This window comes from Acanthamoeba castellanii, assembly GCF_000313135.1.
Source record: "Acanthamoeba castellanii str. Neff unplaced genomic scaffold scf7180000084761, whole genome shotgun sequence".
NCBI lineage: Eukaryota > Discosea > Longamoebia > Acanthamoebidae > Acanthamoeba > Acanthamoeba castellanii.
Window position 1 is genome coordinate 197,685 of NW_004457596.1, and position 22,652 is coordinate 220,336.

A 22,652-nucleotide genomic window follows, 5' to 3' on the forward strand; every position below is an offset into this window, starting at 1 on the left:
CGTCATCAGCTCATCAATTAGGGCGACCCAGCAATTCTTTTAATTGTGTTGTTGGAGATTGCGAAGGAAGCCAGAACCGCGCACGGGAGAGGAGGAGGAAGGAGATCGACGACATCCGCCGAACTCACACAAGCGAACATTGACCCTCCCCCCTCTTCCACGACTCGAACATCATCGAAATGCAAATCTTCGTGAAGGCCCTGTCGGGGCGGACGATCACGCTCGAGGTGGAGAGCGGCGACACGGTAGAGACTGTGAAGCAGAAGGTGCACGACAAGGAGGGCGTGCCCAAGGAGCTCCAGCGCCTCATCTGCGCTGGCAAGCAGCTCGAGGACGGCAGGTCATTGGCCGACTACAACATCCAGAAGGAATCGTGCCTGCAGCTCTTCGTCCGCATCTCCCTCTACGTCGAGAAAATCACCTTCTTCGTCAAAAATTTGGGCGTACTCGGCGGCGATGCGACGAATCCCTCGGCAGCGGTGGCAGTGGATGGATTGGGCGCCCACGCGCTTATCCATTCGCCGACCGGAGGCGAATTGTGTGCGGCGGCCCTGAAGGATCCCCGCGGCACGAGAGGCGCCCCCGCATGCGGCCATCTGCACCATCAACACCATCAGCACCTCACGCAACTTCAGCAACAGCAGCTTCAGCAGTACCATCCGCATTACCAACAGCAGTATGCCCAGCAGCAGCTTCCACTCGAAGTCGCGCTCGCCGCAGTGCCCCCGGCCTCCGCTCTTCCGTCCGACCTCGAGAGGAACCAGCGGTTCGCCTTCCCTCTCTCAGCAACATTATATCTTCATTTTTCAATTTCTTCCATCGCCCCTTGCATCGTTCAATCACATCGCCATCCATCCATCTTCTCTACACTCCTTTTTTTCTCTCTGTGATCTCCTTCCACTTCGCAGCCAACGAAGCTGCTTGCTTTCGCGTGAGAACTGACAGACTGCCACCATGTTCTTCTTCTCTCCCACCACTTCGTGCACCATGCCACAGGGAACGGATGCGCGACGCGAAGCGAAGGGAGCGGGAAGGCTACCAGGGCCTTGTCTACCGCCTGGAGGCCAAGACGTCTGACCCTATCGGCTCCGTCAAGCTGCTGATCGAGCAGAAAGCGGTGCGCCACAGCTCCCCGCCTGCGACATTCGTTCTCTGTGTCCACTCGTTCACTCACGCCACGACGCTACGCCACTACAGGGCATCCGAGCGGAGAAGCAGCAGCTCTACTTCGAGAAGTATCAGCAGCCGCTGGAGGACCACGAGTGCCTGGGGCACTACCTCGTCAAGGTGCGTTTCCTCGCGGCCCTCGCGACACACACACGGCACACACACACACACACACACACGACACACACGACACCCGTGTCCAGAGCTGAACCCCAGGTGCACGTTGCGTCCACCGCAGGATGGCGATACGCTGTACCTGCTGCGCACGGATGCCGACGACGAGGACTATCACATGAAAGGTAAAAAGGGAAAGGAGGAGAAGGGCGAGAAGTTAGGTAAGCAAAGAACGCCACCTCATTCGCTTACGCTGCCCCTTCGACCGATTGCGTACATACTCACTAACCTCGGGCGACACAACAACACAACACAACAGGCGAAGTGGGAACAGAAACAGAGAAGAAAGAGCGAAAACGGAAGGAAAAGAAGAAGGAGCGAAGAAAGAAGAAGAGGGAGCGGGAGAAGGAGAAGAAGGAGGAGGAGCGGTTGGAGCGGGAGCGGGAGAAGAAGCGATTGCTGCGAAGGGAACAGGCCAAACGGATGGAGATCGAGATGCGGGAGCGGGAGAAGGAGATCGAGAAGGAGGTGCTGCAGATGAAGATGATGGAGAAGCAGAAGAAGAAGATCAAGGGCCGCACCAAGCGGAAGCAGGACGCCAAGAAGCGGGACAAGGAGAAGAAGGAGAAGGAGCGGGAGCGACGGCAGAAGGAACTCCTCCGGCGCGAGAAGGAGCGACAAATGAAGGCCACCGACCCACCGGCCAAGCCACCATCAGCCGCCGCTGCTGCCGCTGCGAAGAGCCTCGCCGCCGCCGGGCAGCAGCCACAGGCGGCCGGCGCCGCCTGCGGGAAGCCCGCCGACGGCCTGGCGCAGCCCCGGGCGTTGAACGGCGCGGCAGCTGGCGGCGGGCTCCTGAACAGGGTCCCGTCGGCCAGGCGGCAGTCGTCGCCACCGGGGTCGATGGGGTTCGTGTCCGAGGCCGGGGACTGTATGCTGACCAAGGACGAGGAGGCCCTGCTGGCCGCCGCGGACGAGCGGGAGCTGACAGAGTCCGAGCACGAGTGGATCCGCGAGATGGAGAGCCGCGAGCGGCGCAAGCTGATGTGGCTCGAGGGCGCCAAGAGCGAGGGCAAGCTGTCGGCGGCCGAGCACCAGCACCTCCAACACCTCCAGCAGCAGCTGCAGCGCGGCGCCGGACACCTCGGACACCACGCGCATCCCCACGCGCACCTCCCGCATCACCACCCGCACGCCTACCATGCCAACAGCGCCGACCTCGACGACGACGACGACGATGAAGACGACGAGGACGACGAGGAGGAAGAAGATGACGAGGACGACGATGACGACGAGGAAGAGGAGCGGGACTACGTCGGCGGCGGCAGCATCACCATCGACCCGGCCTCGCGAGCGCATCGGTTCGTCGACGCGCGAACGCTCGAGCTCGAGGAGAAGCGGAAGGGCCTGGAGGAGGAGCAGCAGCGCAAGATGCGAGAGATCGAGAAGAAGCGGAAGGAGATCGAGGAACGGATACGCATCGAAATGGAGGAGCGGCGCAAGCGTGAGCTGCGGGAAAAGGAGGAAAAGGAGCGGGCCGAAGCGGCGGCGGCGGCGGCGGCGGCGGCGTTGGCGGCCCAGCAGGCCCAGCAGCGGCTGCAGCTCGAGGCCAAGGAGCGAGAGCGCAAGGAGCACGAACAGCGGGAGCGGGAGAACGCCGCCCGGAAGCAGGCCGAGCTCGTCGCCCAACAGCAGCAGGCGCAGAAGCTCAAGGAGCAGCAGCAAAAGGCGGCCAAGGAGAAGGCTGCAGCCGCCGCCGCCGCTGCTGCAGCGGCCAAGGAGAAGGCCGCCGCCACCGCGCAGCAGCCAGCGCAGGTCAAAGCCACTGCCGCTGCCGCAGAGCCTCAGAAGGAGAGCCCGGTCGTCGCTGCCAACGGGACGCCGCCTAAGCAGAAGGCCGCACAGCCGCAGCCGGCGAGCGAAGCGCAGCCGAAGGAGAAGAAGAAGGTGAAGGTGGACCAGAAGGACGACCTCAAGAAGAAGGAGCGCGAGGTGGCCGAGCTCAAGGAGGAGCTCAAGCGGAAGGAGAAGGAGGTGCAGATGCTCGAGTCCATGAAGAAGGAACTCGAGATCGAGCGGGAGAAGGAGCGCGAGGTCAAGAAGGTCAACGGGGCCAGCCACATGTACGCGCACGCCACACACACACACTCTCTCTACTCTACTCTTTGGTGTATTCACGCTCTGTGTTTCTGGACAGCGACGGCGATGGCGAGATATTCGATGCCGTGATAGACGTCGATTTGGACTACAACGATGTGACGCAGACGATCGAGGCTCTCGCCTACTCGTCCTTCCTTCGAATCAACAAGCGGTGCGCAACTCCCCCAAAGACACGCAACACGCACCACCGCACACGCACACGCATGCGCACAGCTTGCTTACGCGACGCGTACAACAGGGAAGGGAGAGAGGAGGGGGATCAGGCCATCGACTATTCCCTGTTCTCGCCCGACTACGACTCGTTCTACTACTTTGGCCACTACATGGTGGAGAAGAGCGGCGGCGAGAACGAGAAGGAGAGCGGCGAGGACGACAACCACCACCAGCGCCGGCGCCGGCACGGCATCCTCGGTCCTGTCGTGGGCGACGACGACGACGATAGCGACACGGACGAGGAGGGCAGCGAGGAGGACGAGGCCGAGCTCGACCGACGACGACGCAAGGCCGACGCCGCGGCGTCCAAGGCGACGAGCCCGCAGCAGCAGGTGTCGCCTCGGGTGGCGGTCCCTAGATCGTCGGCACCAGACCAGCATCCCTATGCCCAGATGCTGGCCCTGACGGCCGACATCGACAGCGCGAAGCAGCGGCCCACGGCCGCCGCCGGTCGCAACGGCTATCGGAACGTGTCGTCGTCATCAACAACGGTCGACAGTGTAGTTGTCGACGCCCACAACGGCGGCCACCACGACGGCAGCGGCAGCGGCAGCGGCGAGGTGGGCAGCAGCGTCGAGCAGCAGGAGCGCAGCCTGTTCGCCGGCGACGAGTGGAGCATCGTCGACCACGACGAGAACGACGACGAGGACATGACGGAGCGGGGCTACCTCATGATCATCGAGGAGCAGCGGCGTGCGCTCGAGCTGCTCATGCACGAGCTGGCCGAGCAGAAGGGCTTCCGCGACGTCGGCTGGACCAACGCCTACGCCGGCGCAGGCACTGGCGTCGACGCCCAACTGCAGCAGCAGCAGCAGCAGCAGCAGCAGCGCGACGAGCACGCCATGGCCGCGGCCCGCGCCGACGAGCACGCAATTTTGAGGAGGGAGAACGAACGGCTCCGGAAAGAGAACAAGAAGCTGCGGCGGGAGAACGAGCGGATGCTGGGCAATCCGACCGAGCTGGGGAGCATGTCGCTGCTCGAGCTGAAGGCGCTGGAGCGGCGAATGAAGACCAGCTACGACTTCATCTACGATCATCTCCTCCGGCGGATGGAGGGCCAGATGAAGAAGGCCGGTCTCGCCGCCCTGAAGGTGCGCTCTTCTTGACGGTAAAGTTGTCCACCACTCTCTCTTGTGTGTCGTTCGTCTTGTGTGTGTGTGTGTGTGTGTTCGATTGGTTCTATTCCTTGTGAGTTGTGTTTAGCGCGACCGCAGCAGTTGTCCTGACATACACCACCGCGTCTCGGTTGTTGATTCGTTCGCATGTGCAGGCAGCAGCGGCTGACTGCGCCCTTTGCCGGAGCAAGCGAGTGGAGAGCGTGTGCCTGCCGTGTGGACACATCCCCTTCTGCAACGCCTGGTGCGCACCATCATCGACACCACCACCATCATCAGCATCTCTCTGATCATGACATTGTTTAACCCCCTCCCCCCATTAATGTACACAGCTCGGGCCGTGTGACCATTGGCAGCGAGTGTCCCATGTGCAGCAAGCAGATACGGCACATCCACCGTATCGATTTTCAGTACGCACCTCTCACTCACACAGCTACTCGTTCACCCCCCCCCCACATAGCTGACATACTCTCCGTCGTGTTTCAGTCGTCTCACTGCAGGAGAGCAGCGTCCGGTCGTCCAAGTGGACGAAGCGACAACGCCAGCGCCATCTGGAGCCCCTCACTCTGCTTGAGACCACATCATCCACCTCAGCACTCCTCTCTCAAAACCTCCTCCTACCTACTATCTCCTCTCTTCCAATCTTCTCCTTCTGTGTTTGATTGAATCTTCCACCTCTTCTTCTCTCTTTCTCATCTATTCTGCACCGCTCTCTCTTCTCCGCGCGGAGAAGAGTGAGTCGCGCACTACCGCACGCGCGCGACCGCACTCGACCGATGAAGCACCCACCCAACCGAGGCTCGTGCCCGTCTTCTGCCCTTTCCCTTGGCAGACGACCACCCATGTTTCTGTACAAACCACAAGAACAACCAACAACGTTACGTCACCACTTTAAACACACACTCCCTGCGTGTCACAGACCACTCGCATCGCCTTCTTACACTGTTGAGTTGTTGTGATTACGACTGGCCGACGAGATTGTACAAAGGAGCCCTTGGGCTGTCCAGGTCACCACTAGTGGTCGGCCATCAGGTTGGACTGCAGCACGAACACTACGCACACAGGGTAAGAAAAACTGTACACCAGGTGGTGTGCGTGTGCGTGTGCGGTGTGCGTGTGTGTGAAGGTGGTAGGGAGGGAGCTGTCGTACGCTTTTCGAGAAGGGTGACGGTCTCTTCGATGTACTGGAGGTGGATACTCTTTTTGATGGATTTCTTGCAGATGGACACGAGCGAGGCTCGCCCGTTCCGTATTCGGTGGATGAACACGATCTTCTCCGACATCTCCAGCGTGATCGACTGCGCCACGTCCTGCCGCTCCGACACTGCGCAGGCGGTCACCACGATTTGTTTGGCCTGGTGAGTTGTGTGCCACACCCCGACCAGCCATCGGCATCATCACCGGAACATGGGGGTGCGCGTACTGATGCCATCCGAGAACGTGATGAGCGCCTGGAGGTTGGCCACCACGCCGACGTGGTCGTCGAGCTTGCCTGCAATCCGAGAAGGATTCAGCACGCGCGCGCACACGACACGACACACAGTGTCGGTAGGCACTGAGTGCTCCGGCCAACAATGGTGGGAGGGGGGCGGAGAGGGGGCACCTGATGTGACGGGCTGTTGGCCCTCGTCGAACAGGAGGAGGGAACTCACCAGGCCTTTGTGCTTCATTTTCACTGAATTGCAGAGAACGCACACACACACACGATGAGCTCCCCCCCAAGGTAAAGAAAAAACGGCGCAAGGCGGCGTACGTTGGTTGAGGATGGACTGCGTGGCGTTGGAGATGATGTCCACCAGCTTGTTGGCAAAATTGGTGAACTTCTGATTCTGAATCGATGGCTTGCGGGCCGCTGCACACGACACACGACACACGACACGCACGCTTAGCCGGGCGCTCCGTCGCACAGCATTGTGATGGCCCACACCACACATGCACGGCACTTACCGGCGGTGAATTCGGGGTACTCCTTGAGGAAGCCCGCGAGGATGGCCTTGGCAATCAGCCGGCCAAAGTCTGGTCCCTGCGGCGGCACAGTGTTTTAGTGCGTGTGCGGTTGTGCGTGCGTGCGTGCGTGTACTGTGTGTCGCGGTGTGTGTGTGTGTCGCGGTGTGTGTCGCGGTGTGAAGCCGATGACAGTGCGCGATCGATCGCGGTGAGCCAGACGTACGTCGTCGATGTCATGAAACAGAGCGCACACCATGCTCGTCTTCTCGTAGTCGGCGTCTAATACTACCGTCACCGCCACTGCAAAGCAACGGGTTAAGCGAGATTCGCACGCGCTTGGACACGACGGCACGGGCGCGTAGAGAGATGTGGAGGGCAAGGTACCTTGGCCGTATTCGATGTACGAGGGGTGCATGGCGAGGCTCTGCTTGGACAAGGTCTGGATGGTGGTCAGCAGACCTCCGTACAGCGTTGCCCTCTGCCTCCGCCCCACACCAACCACAAAACATGTTAACAACAAATTTGTTTCCATAATGTGATTAATTTGTAGAGAGAATTCATGATTTGTATTTGGGAGAGGGTAAGCGTACGCCAGCGATGGTCTTGACCCACTCTTTCTCGAACACAACGCGCCCACTTGAGCCGATCAGCACCAGCAGCGCATGCAGCATTGTGGCGTTTGTTAGATTAACTTATTTTTGTAATTATTTGTTTTTCATTTTCCCGTTGCTCTTTTGATTTTGTTGTTGGTTGAGCTCGCCAGCGACGAACAGAAGAAGACGGAAGAGAGACGCACATGTCGGAACACGTACGGCCGAAGCACTACCGGAAGGAGCCGCTAGGATGGGCGCCCCAATTCATGGCGCTCTGGATCTCGCGCGTCCTGTTCTATCCGACCCTCATCTACAACGTCACGCTCTACTACCTCTGGCCCACCAAATTCCGTACCCGCCCCCCTCCAATTAGCGAGCGCTAATAACATCGTCAACACATTGAACGCCAGCGCATCATTACCATAAATTAACAAATAAATCAATAAATAAAAATATTGATAATAATTCAACCGCTGCAGGAAACTGGTGGGACCGTGTTGACGACTCCATCATCCTGGGCGCTCTTCCCTTCTACTGGTACCGTCGCACCCTCTTCCTGTTCGCCTCGTCTGTGTGTCGTGTCGTGTCGTGGCGCGTGTATCTCACGGCGCGTTTGTTGTCTCGAATTGCCCTTTGGCCGCTGATGGAATGTGCAGGCACGTACCTCTGCTGTACAACCAGGGCGTGAGGGGCGTGGTCAACACGTGCGATGAGTACGCCGGACCCGTTCAGACCTACGCGCGCTACGGCATCGAACAGCTCCGGTACCGGCTCTGCCCTCTTCTTTTATTGGGCGCCGTGTGCGTGTGCGTGTGCGTGGCTCGTGTGCGTATGTGGCAGCTGACCGAGTAGTACCTCTTCAGCGTCCCGATTGTGGACTACTTCCCGCCAACCCTGGAGGACGTGAAGGTGGCCCTGCGCTTCATCCGCAAGCACACCAACAACGGCGACAGCGTCTATGGTACATAGAACACATTTCTAGAGATTTGGCCCAGTTGTCCCCCCCCCACTTCGTCGGCTGATGTCACCTCCCCGCGCACAGTCCATTGCAAGGCTGGCCGAGGACGGAGCACCACCATCGTCCTGTGCTACCTCATCGAAAGGTAACGCACCACCGCACCACCGCACCACCGCACCACCGCACCACCGCACCACCGCACCACCGCACCACCGCACCACCGCACCACCGCACCACCGCACCACCGCACCACCGCACCACCGCACCACCGCACCACCGCACCACCGCACCACCGCACCACCGCACCACCGCACCACCGCACCACCGCACCACCGCACCACCGCACACGTGCATCACCTCACACGGTGAGCGCAGATATCCTGGGGTGAAGCCCGTCGAAGCCCAGACCCACTTGAACAAGAAGCGGCCGCAGGTGTCGCCCAACGTATGGAAGCGCCAGGTGGTGTTCGACTTCTGGGACACCGTGCCGCAGGACGAGGACGCGTCCGGCACGCCCGTGACCATTCCCGAGCCCGGCACCAGCACCAGCACCAGCACCGCCATCACTTCAGCTGATGGTGGCGCCGATGACAACAAGAAGGACCAGTGAGCGTGGTGTTTTTAGTGTTTTCTTTGCATTTTCTGCCAGAGCCTGTAAAAGAACACTTTTTTCTCTTTGTTCGGGAGGAAAGAAGGTGTCGACTGCTCGCACATCTCCCATTGATTGCCCTTCTGCAGTGACAAAGTGCATAGAGAGACGCGTCTTTATTCAGCTCAAGGCTCAACCTCCGGTGCCATGGAATCGGAAATCAATTCAGCTGAGGGGAGCGTTTTCGTTGGAGACGACATCGACTGGCAATCTCTTGGTGCGTCGCCCCCATCCTCCCCCTTCAACACTGTGACGCAGTGATTTGTGGTTGGGCGGAGCAACCGTGTTAAATTAAATCATTAATAAAGAACACAATAATCGATGCATGTGTGGTGAGAGCAGACAAGTCCAAGTTCTACGTCTGGTCTTTTGCGTTCTTCATGGGTGTGCGGACGCTGGTCTACCCGCCCATTCTTATCAAGACCAGGCTGCAGGTGCAGCAGGTACCGCACACCGACGCCACACGACACCACACCACACACGCGCCAGCGAGCTGACTCCACTTGCTTGCGCGACCGATCAGGGGCGTTCGCAGTATCGAGGCACCTTTGACGCATTCCGCAAGATATTCAAGCTGGAGGGATTCAGAGGTATGTGAAGAGCCATGAACCTTAGCAAGCTGGTGTGCGTGCGTGCGTGCGTGCGAACTGACCTTCCTCTACTTACGACGCCAGGCTTCTACAAGGGCTTCCTCACCACATCGGTGGGCATCATTCCCGGTATGGAGTCGCTCACACGATGACGAAAGGAGTGGGTCAGTGTATGTTGCTGACCTCCCCTGTGCTACATGTCAATTCTTCTTGCAGGCCAGTTCATGTACATCACAGTCTACGAGTTTGTGCGACATCGAATCAAGTCATTTTTCCCTACAGACTCGTTGAGATACGGTGCGGCGCCTTGTCTCGCACACCACAATCATCAACTCCCTCCAGATTCATGTGTCCCTACATTACTCGAATACTCATCGACGCTCTCGTTGTGATGCTTCATTCGCCATCGAGTAGATGCTCTTCGCAACTTCATCGGAGGCGGCACGGCTTCGCTGGCCTCGTCCTTGGTGAGCGTGCCGCTCGACGTCATCTCTCAACTTCTCATGATCCAGGTCCGTACGAGAGGCCTGACACGCCCACCGTGTCGTCGCCTAGCACTCACTTCCTCGCCCTCTTTCTCCTTCACTCGCACAACACAGGACGGAACGGTGAATAAGCGGAAGTACTCGGGCGGCATCAGTACGTAGTACCGACCTCGCGCAGCCGATCTTGCTTGCTTGGCTGCTTGCTGGTGTGGTGATCGCTCGCAAGCTCACTCATGTGCGCATCACCAGACGCGTTTTGCGAAATTTTGAAGACGGAGGGGGTGCGAGGGCTGTACCGCGGCTATACGGCGTCGATGATGGTCTACGTCCCCTCGTCCGGCATCTGGTGGGGCACCTACGCCAGCGGTACAATCATACCACTCACTGACGACTCTTTGGTTGTTTTCTCAAACCTTTTCTCTTTCGTTCTTTCGTTCTTTGATGTGTACGGTGGGGAAAAACCACAGTCAAGGGCAAGGCCGCCGCATTCATCAACGAACAGGGCGGGTTGCTCCGGCAGTTGGATGTGCTCGTGTTCGGGCTCTGTGGTATTCTTGCCGGCAGCACTGCCGGTACAGGCCTCACTCCGCTCGCTCTCGACGTGTGTGTGTCCCACGGTAGATGATTGTGGATGTGTCTCACCGCACACGTCAAACGATCGCTCGTTGTTGCAGTGGTGGTGACCAACCCGATGGACGTAGTCAAGACCCGGCTCCAGGTGCTGGCCTACACCAACCCTCTTCCCCAGCGACTTCGGCCGAAGCAGCGCCGCCGCCGCCGCAGCAGCAGACCACGACCAGCAGCCAGCGGCCACCAATCGCCTCTTCAACTCGAAGTTATCAGAAGATCTCCATCTGGGCGACCGCCAAGCAACTGCTCCGAGAAGAAGGTGCCCTGCGTGGGTTGCTTTGTGCTGTGTTGCGTCATGTGTCTGAGAGCCCTTGAAAGCTCACACATACGGCCGTTATTCCCCATACACGTATCACTAGGTTGGCGAGCGCTGAAGAAGGGCATCACGGCGCGCATGATGTCGATGGCCCCCGTGTCCTTCCTCATGACCATCACCTACGAGCAGGCCAAGCGGCTCTCCGTCAAACAGTAGCAGCTGGCGGCATCAAAGGAATGTTAAGAACATTTCTTAGATATTTAAATTCCAAACGGAAATTAAAAAACAAACTCGACAATATTACAACACTGTACTTATGATGGAGATCGGATCGGGGAAAGATGGGGAGGCAGATGGAGGAGGTGTCTATACGATCGCGGTGGTGGGAGGAGGCGGGGTGGGCAAATCTTCCCTCATCCGTCGATTTATCGAGCGGGTAGGCAACAAAAGGAACGATGAAGCGGAGGAAGCCATAGTCAAGACGGATGAGGGCGAAGGAGACGAATACGAACCCACTCTACGCGATGAGTACACCATCCGCATCCACCTATCCGCTCAACGCTCCTGTACGCGCCTCCCTTCGCCTTTCGCTTTCGCTTTCGCCTTCGCTCTTCCCCCCCCCCTCCGGGGGACTCAACAGCCATGCCCCTTTCCGCCCTCACATGAGTGTCGTGTCGCCTGGTTCGTGTCTGGTCGTGAATGCACAAAGGCGTGGTGACGTTCATCGACACGGCGGGCCAGGAGCAGTACGTGGAGGCGCGACGCGAGGCCATCGGCTCGGCCCAAGGCTTCCTCCTCGTTTACGACGTCACCCAGCGGTAGCTCCCCCCCTATTCGTCGTAGACAAGCTGTTGGGGGCGGCTGCTGACGATGTTGGGTCGGACCGTTGCGTGCAGGATGAGCTTTGAGGAGTGCGAGGGATTCGTTGATGACGTTTGCCGCGCGAAGAACAAGGACTCGCGAGATCTGCCCATGCTCGTGCTGGGCAACAAGAACGACCGCCCCGCCGACAAGCAGGTACACCACCTCACCTCCTTGTGCTCGTGTGTGTGTGCGTGTGCGTGTGCGTGGCGTGTGCGCGCCCGCGCTCAGTCTCTGATTGCTGTGGCCGAGCAGGTGAAAACTGAAGACTTGCAATGTTTTGGCGATGACATCGGCTGCCCGTGGCGGTACGTTCACTGCCTCGCACCCCTAGCATGCCCCGGCGGAGGCTCACGAAGAGACACGGCACGCGTGCACTATGACGTCGTCCAGGGAGGTGAGCGCCGCGGACGGGATGGGCGTGGAGGAGGCGCTGCGGACCCTGATCGAGCTGATCGACGTGAGCTTCAGCCGGGGCAAGGAAGGGGTCCTGGCCATCACACCCAGCACCCTCAATCGCTGGAAGAAGGTGCTCGCACGGCACGCGCTACATTTCGCGACTTGACTTTCGGTCTAACTCGAACCGACACACACACACACACACACACAACGTTGCGTGGGGCTGGTGAACAGTACTGGTTTGTGCTGAAAGGCGACGAGCTCAACTACTTCAAGAGCACCAAGGGCATGCCGATCTTGTCCAAGCCCAAGGGCACCATCAAGTTGGTACGAGCCGCCCCTCGGGCACGCGTGAATTGTATCCGCGGCTCATGCTCTTGGTGAACGCAGGAGGGCATGATCGAAGTACGACGAGCGCACAAGGATGTGGGACGCGAAGATGCCCTGGTGATGGTCATGCCCACCGGCACCTTCTACTTCGGAGCCAAAAGCAGGTGAACCACATTCCTCTCGCGGTGGTGTGCGTGTGTGCGTGTGTGCGTGTGTGGTGTGTGTGTGTGTGTGTGTGCATACCAACGTGATTTGGCGCAGGAAAGAGAGGGAAGAATGGCTCGGCGTGCTGAAACGGCACGTGCGAGCGGTGATGATGAAGAAGTTCAACTTCCCCTTCGAAGGGGAAACCGCGACGGAGATCGGCGAAAGCTGCACCAGCGATTTGGACCAGGGACGATACCTCACCACCACCGCCGGCGAGCGCGCATTGCTGTTCGAGAGCTCTGGCAAGATCAGGCGATCGAAGAAAAAGAGCACCAAGGCGAAGAGCGGCGATCTTTCGCTGAGCAGTGGCGACGTGCCGACCGTGATAGACAAGATAAGCAAGAGAGAGAAGCAAGAGAAGAAAGAGAAAATGAAGAAAAAGAACGAAGAGCGAGAAGGCATGCCGCTGGTAAGAGAGGACGAAGAGGAGGAAAAGAACGAAGCCATCGATGTCTTTACCATAGCCGTGTTGGGCGGTGGCGGAGTGGGCAAGTCATCACTCATCACACGATTCCTGGTCGATGATTTCTATGGCGAGGACACCGCCGACCCAACGTTGCAGGACGAGTACTCGGGCCGCATTGTGATCGACAACCGTGCTTGTGCGTCTCCCTCTCTGTTGTTTTTGTCGCTGTTGTGTGTTCGCTCAACATGCTGACGTGTGCGTTGCGCACAAAGGCGTGGTGACGTTCATCGACACGGCGGGCCAGGAGCAGTACGTGGAGGCGCGACGCGAGGCCATCTGCTCGGCCCAAGGCTTCCTCCTCGTTTACGACGTCACCCAGCCGTACGTTTGACTCCCGAGCTCAGTCTGCATGCGTTGGCCTGAAGCGACAGTGATCATCTTTCCGTCCGTTGCGTGCAGGATGAGCTTCGAGGAGTGCGAGGGATTCGTTGACGATGTGTGCCGCGTGAAGAATCAGGACTCGTCCGAGCTGCCCATGCTCGTGCTGGGCAACAAGAACGACCGCCCCGCCGACAAGCAGGTACACTCCTCGACAATCCGTCTTACTTCCGCACATTCCACATGCATTCCCAAATTGATTTCTCTTCTTTGTGCTGCGTGCGGTTGTGCAGGTTTCAACTGAAGAGCTCCGGAAGTTTGCCGATGCTGCGGGGTGTCCCTGGAGGTATGCGGAATCTTACATGGTTTTTCTGTGTCGTTTGTTGACACACGACACACACACACACACACACGACACACACACGACACACACACAGGGAGGTGTGTGCGGCATCGGGAGACGGCATCAAGGAGAGCCTGTGGGCGCTGATCGAGCTGATCTCCGTCAGCCGGAGCAACGGCAAGGGAGGAACGCTGTGGCTCTCGTCCAGCACCAACCCGCGATGGAAGAAGGTTTGCCCCATCTTCGTAGAGGGCCTTGCTCATGAATGGAATGCAAACCAACACAACATTCCTCTCTGCATTCCACAGCGATGGTGTGTGTTGAAGAAAGACGAGCTGCGCTACTACAAGCACTCAAAGGACGTTCTGTTCGGTAAGCAAGCCGGAGGTGTGAAACTGGTGCGTGAACTGAGCTTAACAACACAAACTCCTCCACCGTGCGCTAACCGATCGCTGGCTTGCAGGAGGGCATGATTGAGGTAAGAAGGGTGGGCAGCGAGGTGAAGAGAGAGCACTCACTTCAGATGGTCACCTCCCTCGGCACTCTCTTCTTCTCTGCCGAATCCGAGTACGCCATCATCTTCCTCGCAGAGATGTGTTACAGCTTTCAAGTCAACACACGACACTCATGACACACACGACACACACACACACGCACACACGCACACACACGCACACAGGTCCGAGCTCAATGCCTGGGTGGACGTCCTCAAACGCCACGTGCGTGCTGTTGGGATCCGCAAGTACAACGTCACGCTCCACCCGGAGCGGGGCAAGGAAGGCAGGGACGGCGAGGGCGGGCCTGTCGCGATGAGCGACCGAAACGAAAGCGAAAGCGAAAATAAGAACGAAAGCGACGTCGAGGGAAGGAAGAAAAAGCAGACCTGGGCCGCGGCGGAAGATACCACCAATACGTCGAGCAACGACTCGTCGACCGACGGAAAGAAAGAAGACGTCGAAAGAGCGAAGAAGACCAACAACGGCGAGGAGAGCGTCAAGCGGAGCACCACAGCGGGACAGTAGTGCGAGAAAGGAGCGCCAGGAGAAGCGAAACACGCCGAGCAAGATGCTGATGACGTTCCTCCGCACCTCGCTCGCCAATCTCAAGGAGGGCAGCGGTGACGCGACCAACCGACTGGACAGAAGCCCAAGCTCAGGCGGCAGCAGTGACGAGGCTGCATCGCCGCTGTCGGGCAGTCCGTCGTCGTCGGGTCGCCGACGCAGCACGCTGTCGCTGGGCCGCAAGAGCGGAAGCATGTACGCACCGTCTCGATCGGCTCCGTTACCGGCCGTCGAGGAGCGCCAGCGGAGCCAGTCGGTCGCTCGGCAGGACCACGGCGATGGCACAACGGGGTCGGCGACCACCTCACTGCCAGGGTCACCGCAGCGAGCCGCTGTAAAGAAGGAGGCGACGCGGCGGAAGGCAAAGAGCGAAGACGACGACGAGTGGAAGAATGTCTTCGGCGCCGAGAAAGCGAAGACGGGAGAAGCAAAGAACGAAGAGAAGAAAAAGAACGAAGGCGAAAAGAGGAAACAGAAAAACGAGGACGACAAGAGCGAAGCAAATGAGACGAGCGATCTGGCTGCCTCCAAGACTCAAGTGGTGACCTCTCCGCGACACAGAAAGAAGAAGGAAAAGGAAGAGGAAAAGGAGGAGGCCGACAGCCACACCAAACTAACCAAGAAGAACAAGAAGGCAAAGAAGGAGAACTGATCTATGTACCATAGCCATAAAAAATCACACCGCCTTGACCACTTCGTCGGTGGTCACCACCCATGCGAACTCCCTGTGCAGATCGCTCAGACTGCACTGGTGCACGTCCTCCGCGCTCCACTTGCGCCCGTCGACCCCCACCCGATCGAAGGTGGCGCAGGCGTCGCCCACGAGATACGTGTCGAAGCCCAGGTTGCCCGCCATCCGCGTGGTGGTGCTCACGCAGTGGTTGGTGGTCAGCCCGCACAGGACCAGTGTCGTGATGCCCCGCGCGCGGAGCTCCTCCTCGAGCGTGGTGCCGATGAAGCTGCTGTTGACGTGCTTGGTCAGCCGGCGCTCGCCCTCGATCGGCGCACACAGCGGGACGGCGGCGAAGCCCTCCGGGCTGAAGTCTGGGTTGAGCGGGCAGCCGGCCTCGAGGGAGTGGTGGTGGACGTGCCACACCGGGCGCTTGGCGGCCCGGAATGCGGTGAGGAGCGCGTAGATGTTGGTCTCGGCCTGCGGGTTGTTGCGTGCGCCGCCCCAGTGGGCCAACTCATCGAATCCTTTTTAATTAAAAATGTAATAAATAAATAGGCCAATAAATACTCATAAATAATAAGGTGTAAAGGGATGTGGAGGGAGGAGGCATACCATGCTGCACATCGATCACCACGAGTGCCGTAGCCTGCTGAGGCAGAGTGGAAGGGAGCGGCTGAGGCGTGGACATGTTGTCTGTTGTTGTGGGTTGAGTTTGTGGTGGTCGAGAAGCGGGCAAAGGGAGTGTGGGGGGGACATGTTGTGTCGCTGGCGGCAGATGGAACCTTCCATCAAATTTGGCCAAAGTTTCCGAATTTTCGAAACGCACTTGTATTGCCATTTCGGTTTTGGCCTTTTTCTTCATTCTACGCTCGATTGTAAAAGCTGTCAATCGCCAACACCACAAGGATGCCCAAGCAAACGGACAACAACGGAGAGGAGGGGCAGGACCGACGTGGTGGAAGGGGCAGAAGAGGCGGAAATCGCGGCCGATTGGGTCCCGCCAGGCGCGGTGCCGGCGCCATCACCAAGGATGGAGAGCCGCCCAAGAAGAAGGTCCGCACGGCTGACCTCATCCGCAGCACGCAGCGCCTCCTCCGAAACAAGGTACCTTGTGATGGCGAGATCGAAACGATTCGAAACGTTTAGATCACAATTGAAGATTAAATTAATTTAATCTTTTGCGATGAGCAGAAAGATATGCCGGAGGAGCAGCGGAAGGCAAAGGAGGCCGAGTTGGAGCGGCTCATCAAGCAGCGCCAGGTCGAGCTCCAGGAGAAGAAGAATGACCAGTATCAGCGCAAGTACAAGATGATCAAGTTCTTTGGTACAGATCGTGTGTCGTGGTGCACACGCGGTAGTGGAGCCTCACACCCTCGCGACTGCAATGGTGGTGTGTCGTCACTTTTACAGAGAAGCAGAAGCTGGACCGACAGCAGAAGACGCTCCAGAAGAAGCTCCTCGCCGCGACCACCGATGAGGAGAAGACCACTCTGCAGCAGCAGCTCGACAAAATCGCCGACGATCTGCTCTACGTCACTGTACGCTCCATCTCTCTCTCTCTCTCTCTCTTGTGTGTGTGCGTGTGTGTGCGTGCGTGCGTGTGTGTGGTCGTGTGTGTGTTCGATAATGTGATGTGTACGCGTGTGCGGTGGTGCGCTGACTTGTAAGGCCGCACAGTATTTCCCGCGCAACGAGAAGTACATCTCGATCGTGAAGGAAATGACCGACCCCAAGGTGCTCGAGAAGCGGAACGAGATCAAGAAGCGGGTGCAGGCCTACGTCCAGGAGAAGAAGGACAAGGGCGAGGCTCTCACCGAGGAAAGCGAAGCCGAGGGCGAGCTCGAGGGCGCAGAACAGACCGAAGCCGCCGCAGAAGCGGAGAACGAAGAGAAAGAAGAGGAGGAGGTGGATGAGGCCGCCACGACGAAAAAGAATGAAGACGAGGCCACTGCCGAGAACGGCGAAGAGGAGCAAGAGAACGAAGACGAAGACGACTTCTTTGTGGAAGAGAAGGCGACGGAGGTGAAGAAGACCGATGCCAAGCCAGCCACGCCCGCCAAGGCCGCTGAGGCCAAGCCCGCCGCCAAGGCCAAGCCCGCCACTCCAGCTAAGGCCGAGGCCAAGCCCTCTACCACCCCGGCCAAGGCCAAGCCTGCCACTCCTGCCAAGGCCAAGCCGGCCACTCCGGCCAAGCCCGAGACTCCCGCCGCTAAGACTGTGACAACAACACCAGCGAAGCCTTCGCCGGAGGCTGCCACGGCCCCCAGCACGCCAACGGTGTCGACGACGACCGCCACCACCACTCCCACTGCGGCTACCGCTGGCGAAGCTCAACTGACGTCGGCGCAAAAGAAGCGGCTGAGGAAGAAGCGAAAGTCGGGCCAAATTGAGGGAGCCAAGGAGGAGACCACCGCCACGACTGCGACGACGACGACGACGACAACAAAGACGACGAACACGGCCGCCGCCGCAGTTGCACCTGCGACCCTCAAGGCCAATGCCATCCAGCAGGCCAAGGCCGACCTTGCGCCGCAGGCCGAGGCGGAAACGGTCTCGGAGACCACCACGCAGGAGGCCAAGGCCACCACCCCCGCCAAGAAGAGGAGGCGAAGCCGCGGCAAGACTGCCGCTAATCCTGCCGCCGCCGCCGCCGCGGCCGATGCCAACAAGATGGACGTCGTGCCGACCAAGGAGCCCGCGTCCAGCCCGGCCCAACCTACGAAGAAGGCAACGGCCAGCCCCGCGAAGAAGCAGGCGCCGAGCCCGGCTGCTGCCAAGAAGGGGACGGCCAGCCCCGCGGCCAACAACAAGCGAAAGGCCGCGGCTGCCGCGCAGCCCGTGAAGGCCGCTCCCGCTCTTCCCGCCGCGCCCGCCGAGGATGACACTGATGAGGTTACAGAGGTGCCCTCGCGCAAGAAGAAGAGAAGGTACCCTAATCCTCTTCTCTCTTCTTCTCTCCTTCTCTCACTCTCTTGCTGATGACGATTGCTTGTGTGGTGTGTGTGCGCCATCCCGATGTACGTAACAGCGGTGGAGAGTTCGACCCGAAGGTGGCCAAGAATCTGGCCAGCCGGCAGCAGGCCGCCGAAGCTGCCGCGCCGCTACCGGAGAAGAGCCACACCAAGTTCCAGTGAGCCCCCAATCCTTGCGTTGTCCACAACTAGCTTGATTGAACAACCAACGACCAACATCAACTCTACTCCCTGTCCACCTTCTTTGGTTTGTTGTGCTTCGACGGATGCGCCGGTTTATAGTGCGAAGGCACAACCTGAGTTGTTACATACGTCCTGGTGCGCAGGCAGAACGAGTGGTGTCTCCACTTGAATAGAAATGAGGGTTTACGGTGTCCCCGCCCAAGAGTGCACGAGAAAAAAATCACGAAAACTCTTTTTATTTTGCCTTATCCCTTTTCTTTCAAGAAATGCATGTATTATTTTAATTTGTGTTGCGGGATGGACGAGGAGGCGAGCGAGCGAGGCGATAAGCTGGACGAGGGCGAGGCGGCAATCAGTAAACGTAAATTGGTGATTGATGAAGCATTGGAGGCGAAGAAGAAGGTGAAATTGGAGAAGGAGGAGAATGGGAGCACCGCAAGCCAGGAGGTAAAGGCTGAGAGCAAAGAAGTGTGGTCAGGAGCAATCAGCTGGAAGGAGAACGAAATTGTACACATGAACAATGTCACAGTGCAAATCAAGTGGGCAACACTGCTACACAAGTTCGTCAACAGCATCAGCCCCCTCATCCACACACATCTGCCCCAGGAACGGGCACCACTTCCTATCAAGTTCTCCCTGCCAATCTGGGGGCTCCTCACACAAGTGCTGGCCTATCATCACATTATTGTCACAGCCAGGGCTGGCTTCTCAGATTGCATGACCTTGACCCCACACTTTGTCAGCAGAACACCTTCCATGGGGATGATGACATCAGGATCCTCCTGGACATCTACCATGATGAGGTGGAGCTGCAAATGAGGGTATCAGTATAGCTACTATGTGTGTGGAACTATCAGGTGTGTGAAGCATGTACCAGTTTCTTGAGGATTGCCATGATGGCGTGCAGGTTACAGGGGATGATCTGTGTGAGTGGCAGTTTGAAGATTGGTGTGGTGATGACCCCATGATGATCCTTAGCATAAGCATGTTTCCCACTCCCTTGGTGCTGTTCAACCTCCTCTGCCCACTTTTGCTGGTACTCCTCCACGTGGAATGGCCACTCCTCTTTGGTAAAGTCATTGATCTTGCTGATATAACATAAATGATATCAATCAATCACTGCTCATCACTGTTGTACTGACAGGCTTTGTTTGTGGACATACATGTCCTTGCATGCGCAGAAGGGGCACTTGGACTTGGATTTTGGGTGAAACACATCATAGAGCCCCATCAACTTCATGAGCGCCTTGAGATTGCAGGTGAGTATTGGCTTGATTGTCCATTCCTTCCCAGTGACAACAAGCTTCATGTTGGTCATAATGTGATGCACCGCCTGTTGGTTGATTAGTAATGAACTGTAGGTCATTGTCATATCCATGCACAGGGCTGTACCTCAATGGTGGACTGCAGTTCACACTGCAGCTCTTCTTCACTTTCACCGCCAATGTAGACAAGCCACACGTGGCAGTTCTTTGGCGACTTGATGGATGAGAGCGGTTCATGTGGCTGGATGAACTGGAAGCCACTGAGCTCCTGTTGGGTGCATTTCTTTGATGTGATCGTTGCACCATCAAATGATAACTTCAGGAGAAGAGGAGTGCTTGAGGGAGATGACTCCAGTGGCAACTGCTGGAGATGCCACTTGAGGTAGGTGTGAAGAGGTATGTGGTAGCCCTGCCCCAAGGTTGATGTTGGGAGGATGGGTAGGGTGTTGTTGAGTGTGTGCTGATGCTGATGCAGCTTGTGGACAGTGCCATACTTCTCTAGCCTGAACGTCTGGACAACTTCCATCCACTGGACATCTATAGCATGTGGTGAGTGTCAATCTGTGGTGATGGTGTACATGAGGTACCTGATATCCCCAGCTGATCTTTGAGTGCAAGCAATTCTGCTACTGATGGTCTCTTCTCCACTCCAAGTGGGCAGCCAGCCATGGCAAGCTTCTCACAGAGGACTTGGTCATTGAGCAGCTTCATGATGCCTTCAGCAATGTTGTCTGTCTGGTACACCTGCTTGATGGTCTGTGGAGATCAATAAGAGGTTAACACTGTGGGTGAATGTGATGGTGGACAGAGAACAGCAAGATGATGCTGCAGGCAATGACAATGTGGGCAACAATGATGAGGTGCACCAAGGGGGAAGGCAAGGGTATGGGAGCACCTCTTTCACAAGCTCATCAGCATCTTCTTTGAATGTGGTGTAGGTCTTGTTCTTATGCTGGAGTCTGTTGTTGGTGCAGTAGCTTGTCTTGATGGCCGCCAGAAGCTTGTCAACCGCCATGTACTTGGTGGCACGTTTCTCCTCTAGGATTGCCTCCTCTCTCTCACGGTGCTCCACTCATGCCCTCTTTGCTGTGAGAATCTGTTCTGCGCTGCTACAGCCTTCACACCTCTCTCTCTGGCAGTGTGGTGTCTTCTGCAGGTGCTGGAGGAGGTGGGATGTGGTTGTGTAGGCTTTCATACACTGTGTGTGTGGGCAGGGATGTGGAGCTGATGCTGCTGGTGGTGCTGCGCCTAATGCCACCACATCAAATATCTAGGTATATGTTATTTTATATCAGTACAGGTACTTCAATACGCCCCTCCTGCCGCCCTGCTCCGCCTGGCCCACCCTGCCCTGCTCCACCCCATCTTACACCTCCCTCATCTCTTCTCTACACCATATTCACATACCTGGTTACACTCAGGACAGGGCCGTTCACATGGAGAGTGGTGATGTTGAGCTTTGGTGTGGTGATGGTTTCGGTTGGAGGCACATTGGTATGGCCATCGCTGACCATTTGGTTGCAGGCGGAGGGAACAGTCTGTGTGCAGACAGGGGTAGCCTTGTGGTGTGGCCATCAGGTTGAGAACAAGGCGGGCAGCTGGTTGCAGAAAGGTTCTCACCGCAGCAAACATGTGGACGCGAATTATTTCCTTGAATATATTAAGAAATCCGCGAAAAGAAGTCGGCATAAAAGTGCAAAGTTGGGCGCGTGACGTCAGCATCGTGAAACCACAACATCCCCGTGGAATGGCTGTCCGCTGGGCCAATGGGAAACCTCAGAAAGTCGACAAATAAGTGCAAAGTTGGGCGGCATTTTTTGGCCTATTCAAGTGCTCTACTTGTTCCTCTTCGAGCGGAAGGCCCAGAGAACCTTGGCGGTCTCGTCGCCTCGCCTCTCCTTGCGCGCCTGCTCCTTGACGACCTTCTTGGCCTTGCGCTTCTCGGCCTTCTCCTCTTCGAACACGTCGTCATCCTCGTCCTCATCGGAGAGCGCCAGGCCCTCGTCCAACTCGCGCACCTTCACGCTCTTGAGCTCCGACTCCAGGACCCTCTGCTTGCTGCCCCACGCCGCAAACTTCTGCTTCTTATCCTCCGAGCCCATGGCCACCTTCCTCATCAACTTGGTGTGCGTGAAGTTCTCCAGGCGAGCTGCAATAAAGCAAACGAGACGAGACGGGCGTGGTTAGAGGCCAACAACGATCGCAGGTCAGCGCGAGCGAGCAAGCGGGAACCATACCAGCGGTGTACTCGCCCTTCTGTGCGATCTTGGCAGACTTCTGCACGGCGTTGAGCCCCAGCACGTCGACGTTGGCGGCCAACTCGGCCTGCTCCCTGTCGCGGGTGGCCTTCTGCTCCCGCGAGATGATGCGGATGCACTTCATGCCGTCGAGCTTCGTGTAGCGGATCTGCACGCCGCGCGCATAAGAAAACGAGTTAGACTCTACTCTCAGCACCTGCTGGTACACCAATACAAGTACTTGATGTGAAGTGGGCTGTTGCTGCGTACCTGAAGCTGGAAGGGCAGAGCGCTCAGCTCAAGATCGATGCCCAGGGCCTTGGCCTCTTCGATGGGGCGCACGCCAAACTCAAAGGTGAAGGCGCTCTCGGTGGTGACGTTACCCACATCGCGCGTGATGAAGCTGTCCTTCGTGGTGGACTGCTCCTTTCGTCTTCACCGTCCTCAGCGCGGACAAGAG

The 22,652-nt window shown here is 57.9% G+C and overlaps 8 protein-coding genes across 8 annotated transcripts in view; 5 read left to right on the forward strand and 3 right to left on the reverse strand.

Annotated features, from left to right (window-relative positions):
- Positions 1-179: 179 nt before the first annotated feature.
- On the forward strand, positions 180-5,343 carry ACA1_228730 (ubiquitin domain containing protein; the record flags this gene model as incomplete). Its single annotated transcript, XM_004346497.1, has 10 exons — positions 180-766; positions 997-1,117; positions 1,198-1,287; positions 1,406-1,502; positions 1,601-3,404; positions 3,479-3,592; positions 3,680-4,745; positions 4,925-5,013; positions 5,102-5,166; positions 5,270-5,343. 10 exons carry the CDS (start codon positions 180-182, stop codon positions 5,341-5,343), a joined length of 4,107 nt encoding a protein of 1,368 aa, XP_004346547.1.
- A 440-nt stretch (positions 5,344-5,783) lies between these two features.
- On the reverse strand, positions 5,784-7,387 carry ACA1_228740 (uncharacterized protein; the record flags this gene model as incomplete). The annotated part of the gene is made up of 9 exons (XM_004346498.1): positions 5,784-5,821; positions 5,920-6,093; positions 6,193-6,261; positions 6,373-6,444; positions 6,523-6,621; positions 6,717-6,792; positions 6,940-7,016; positions 7,101-7,194; positions 7,307-7,387. The coding sequence occupies 9 exons, from the start codon at positions 7,385-7,387 to the stop codon at positions 5,784-5,786; spliced, it is 780 nt and encodes a 259-aa protein (XP_004346548.1).
- Positions 7,388-7,512: 125 nt separating this feature from the next.
- On the forward strand, positions 7,513-8,877 carry ACA1_228750 (dual specificity phosphatase, catalytic domain containing protein; the record flags this gene model as incomplete). Its single annotated transcript, XM_004346499.1, has 6 exons — positions 7,513-7,660; positions 7,789-7,846; positions 7,966-8,073; positions 8,173-8,270; positions 8,352-8,412; positions 8,643-8,877. The coding sequence occupies 6 exons, from the start codon at positions 7,513-7,515 to the stop codon at positions 8,875-8,877; spliced, it is 708 nt and encodes a 235-aa protein (XP_004346549.1).
- Positions 8,878-9,063: 186 nt separating this feature from the next.
- ACA1_228760 (Mitochondrial carrier protein) lies at positions 9,064-11,093 on the forward strand (the record flags this gene model as incomplete). The annotated part of the gene is made up of 11 exons (XM_004346500.1): positions 9,064-9,133; positions 9,259-9,359; positions 9,440-9,506; positions 9,591-9,635; positions 9,723-9,803; positions 9,921-10,018; positions 10,106-10,145; positions 10,241-10,357; positions 10,459-10,563; positions 10,666-10,880; positions 11,001-11,093. 11 exons carry the CDS (start codon positions 9,064-9,066, stop codon positions 11,091-11,093), a joined length of 1,032 nt encoding a protein of 343 aa, XP_004346550.1.
- A 103-nt stretch (positions 11,094-11,196) lies between these two features.
- ACA1_228770 (PH domain containing protein) lies at positions 11,197-15,514 on the forward strand (the record flags this gene model as incomplete). Its single annotated transcript, XM_004346501.1, has 16 exons — positions 11,197-11,443; positions 11,587-11,695; positions 11,774-11,894; positions 11,970-12,046; positions 12,132-12,267; positions 12,372-12,464; positions 12,528-12,631; positions 12,729-13,270; positions 13,353-13,461; positions 13,540-13,660; positions 13,752-13,804; positions 13,896-14,031; positions 14,128-14,199; positions 14,265-14,368; positions 14,481-14,729; positions 14,821-15,514. The coding sequence occupies 16 exons, from the start codon at positions 11,197-11,199 to the stop codon at positions 15,512-15,514; spliced, it is 2,967 nt and encodes a 988-aa protein (XP_004346551.1).
- A 24-nt stretch (positions 15,515-15,538) lies between these two features.
- Positions 15,539-16,223, reverse strand: ACA1_228780 (nicotinamidase-like amidase; the record flags this gene model as incomplete). Its single annotated transcript, XM_004346502.1, has 2 exons — positions 15,539-16,059; positions 16,148-16,223. 2 exons carry the CDS (start codon positions 16,221-16,223, stop codon positions 15,539-15,541), a joined length of 597 nt encoding a protein of 198 aa, XP_004346552.1.
- A 218-nt stretch (positions 16,224-16,441) lies between these two features.
- On the forward strand, positions 16,442-18,669 carry ACA1_228790 (IgA-specific serine endopeptidase; the record flags this gene model as incomplete). Its single annotated transcript, XM_004346503.1, has 5 exons — positions 16,442-16,639; positions 16,727-16,859; positions 16,946-17,073; positions 17,213-18,462; positions 18,564-18,669. The coding sequence occupies 5 exons, from the start codon at positions 16,442-16,444 to the stop codon at positions 18,667-18,669; spliced, it is 1,815 nt and encodes a 604-aa protein (XP_004346553.1).
- A 3,121-nt stretch (positions 18,670-21,790) lies between these two features.
- ACA1_228800 (uncharacterized protein) overlaps positions 21,791-22,652 on the reverse strand; it is a gene marked incomplete at both ends in the record, with an annotated part of 1,853 nt that continues 991 nt past the window's right edge. The window contains 3 exons of the mRNA XM_004346504.1: positions 21,791-22,104; positions 22,193-22,361; positions 22,463-22,618. Coding sequence (XP_004346554.1) covers positions 21,791-22,104; positions 22,193-22,361; positions 22,463-22,618 — 639 coding nt within the window. The remainder of the gene's footprint in view (positions 22,105-22,192; positions 22,362-22,462; positions 22,619-22,652) is intronic.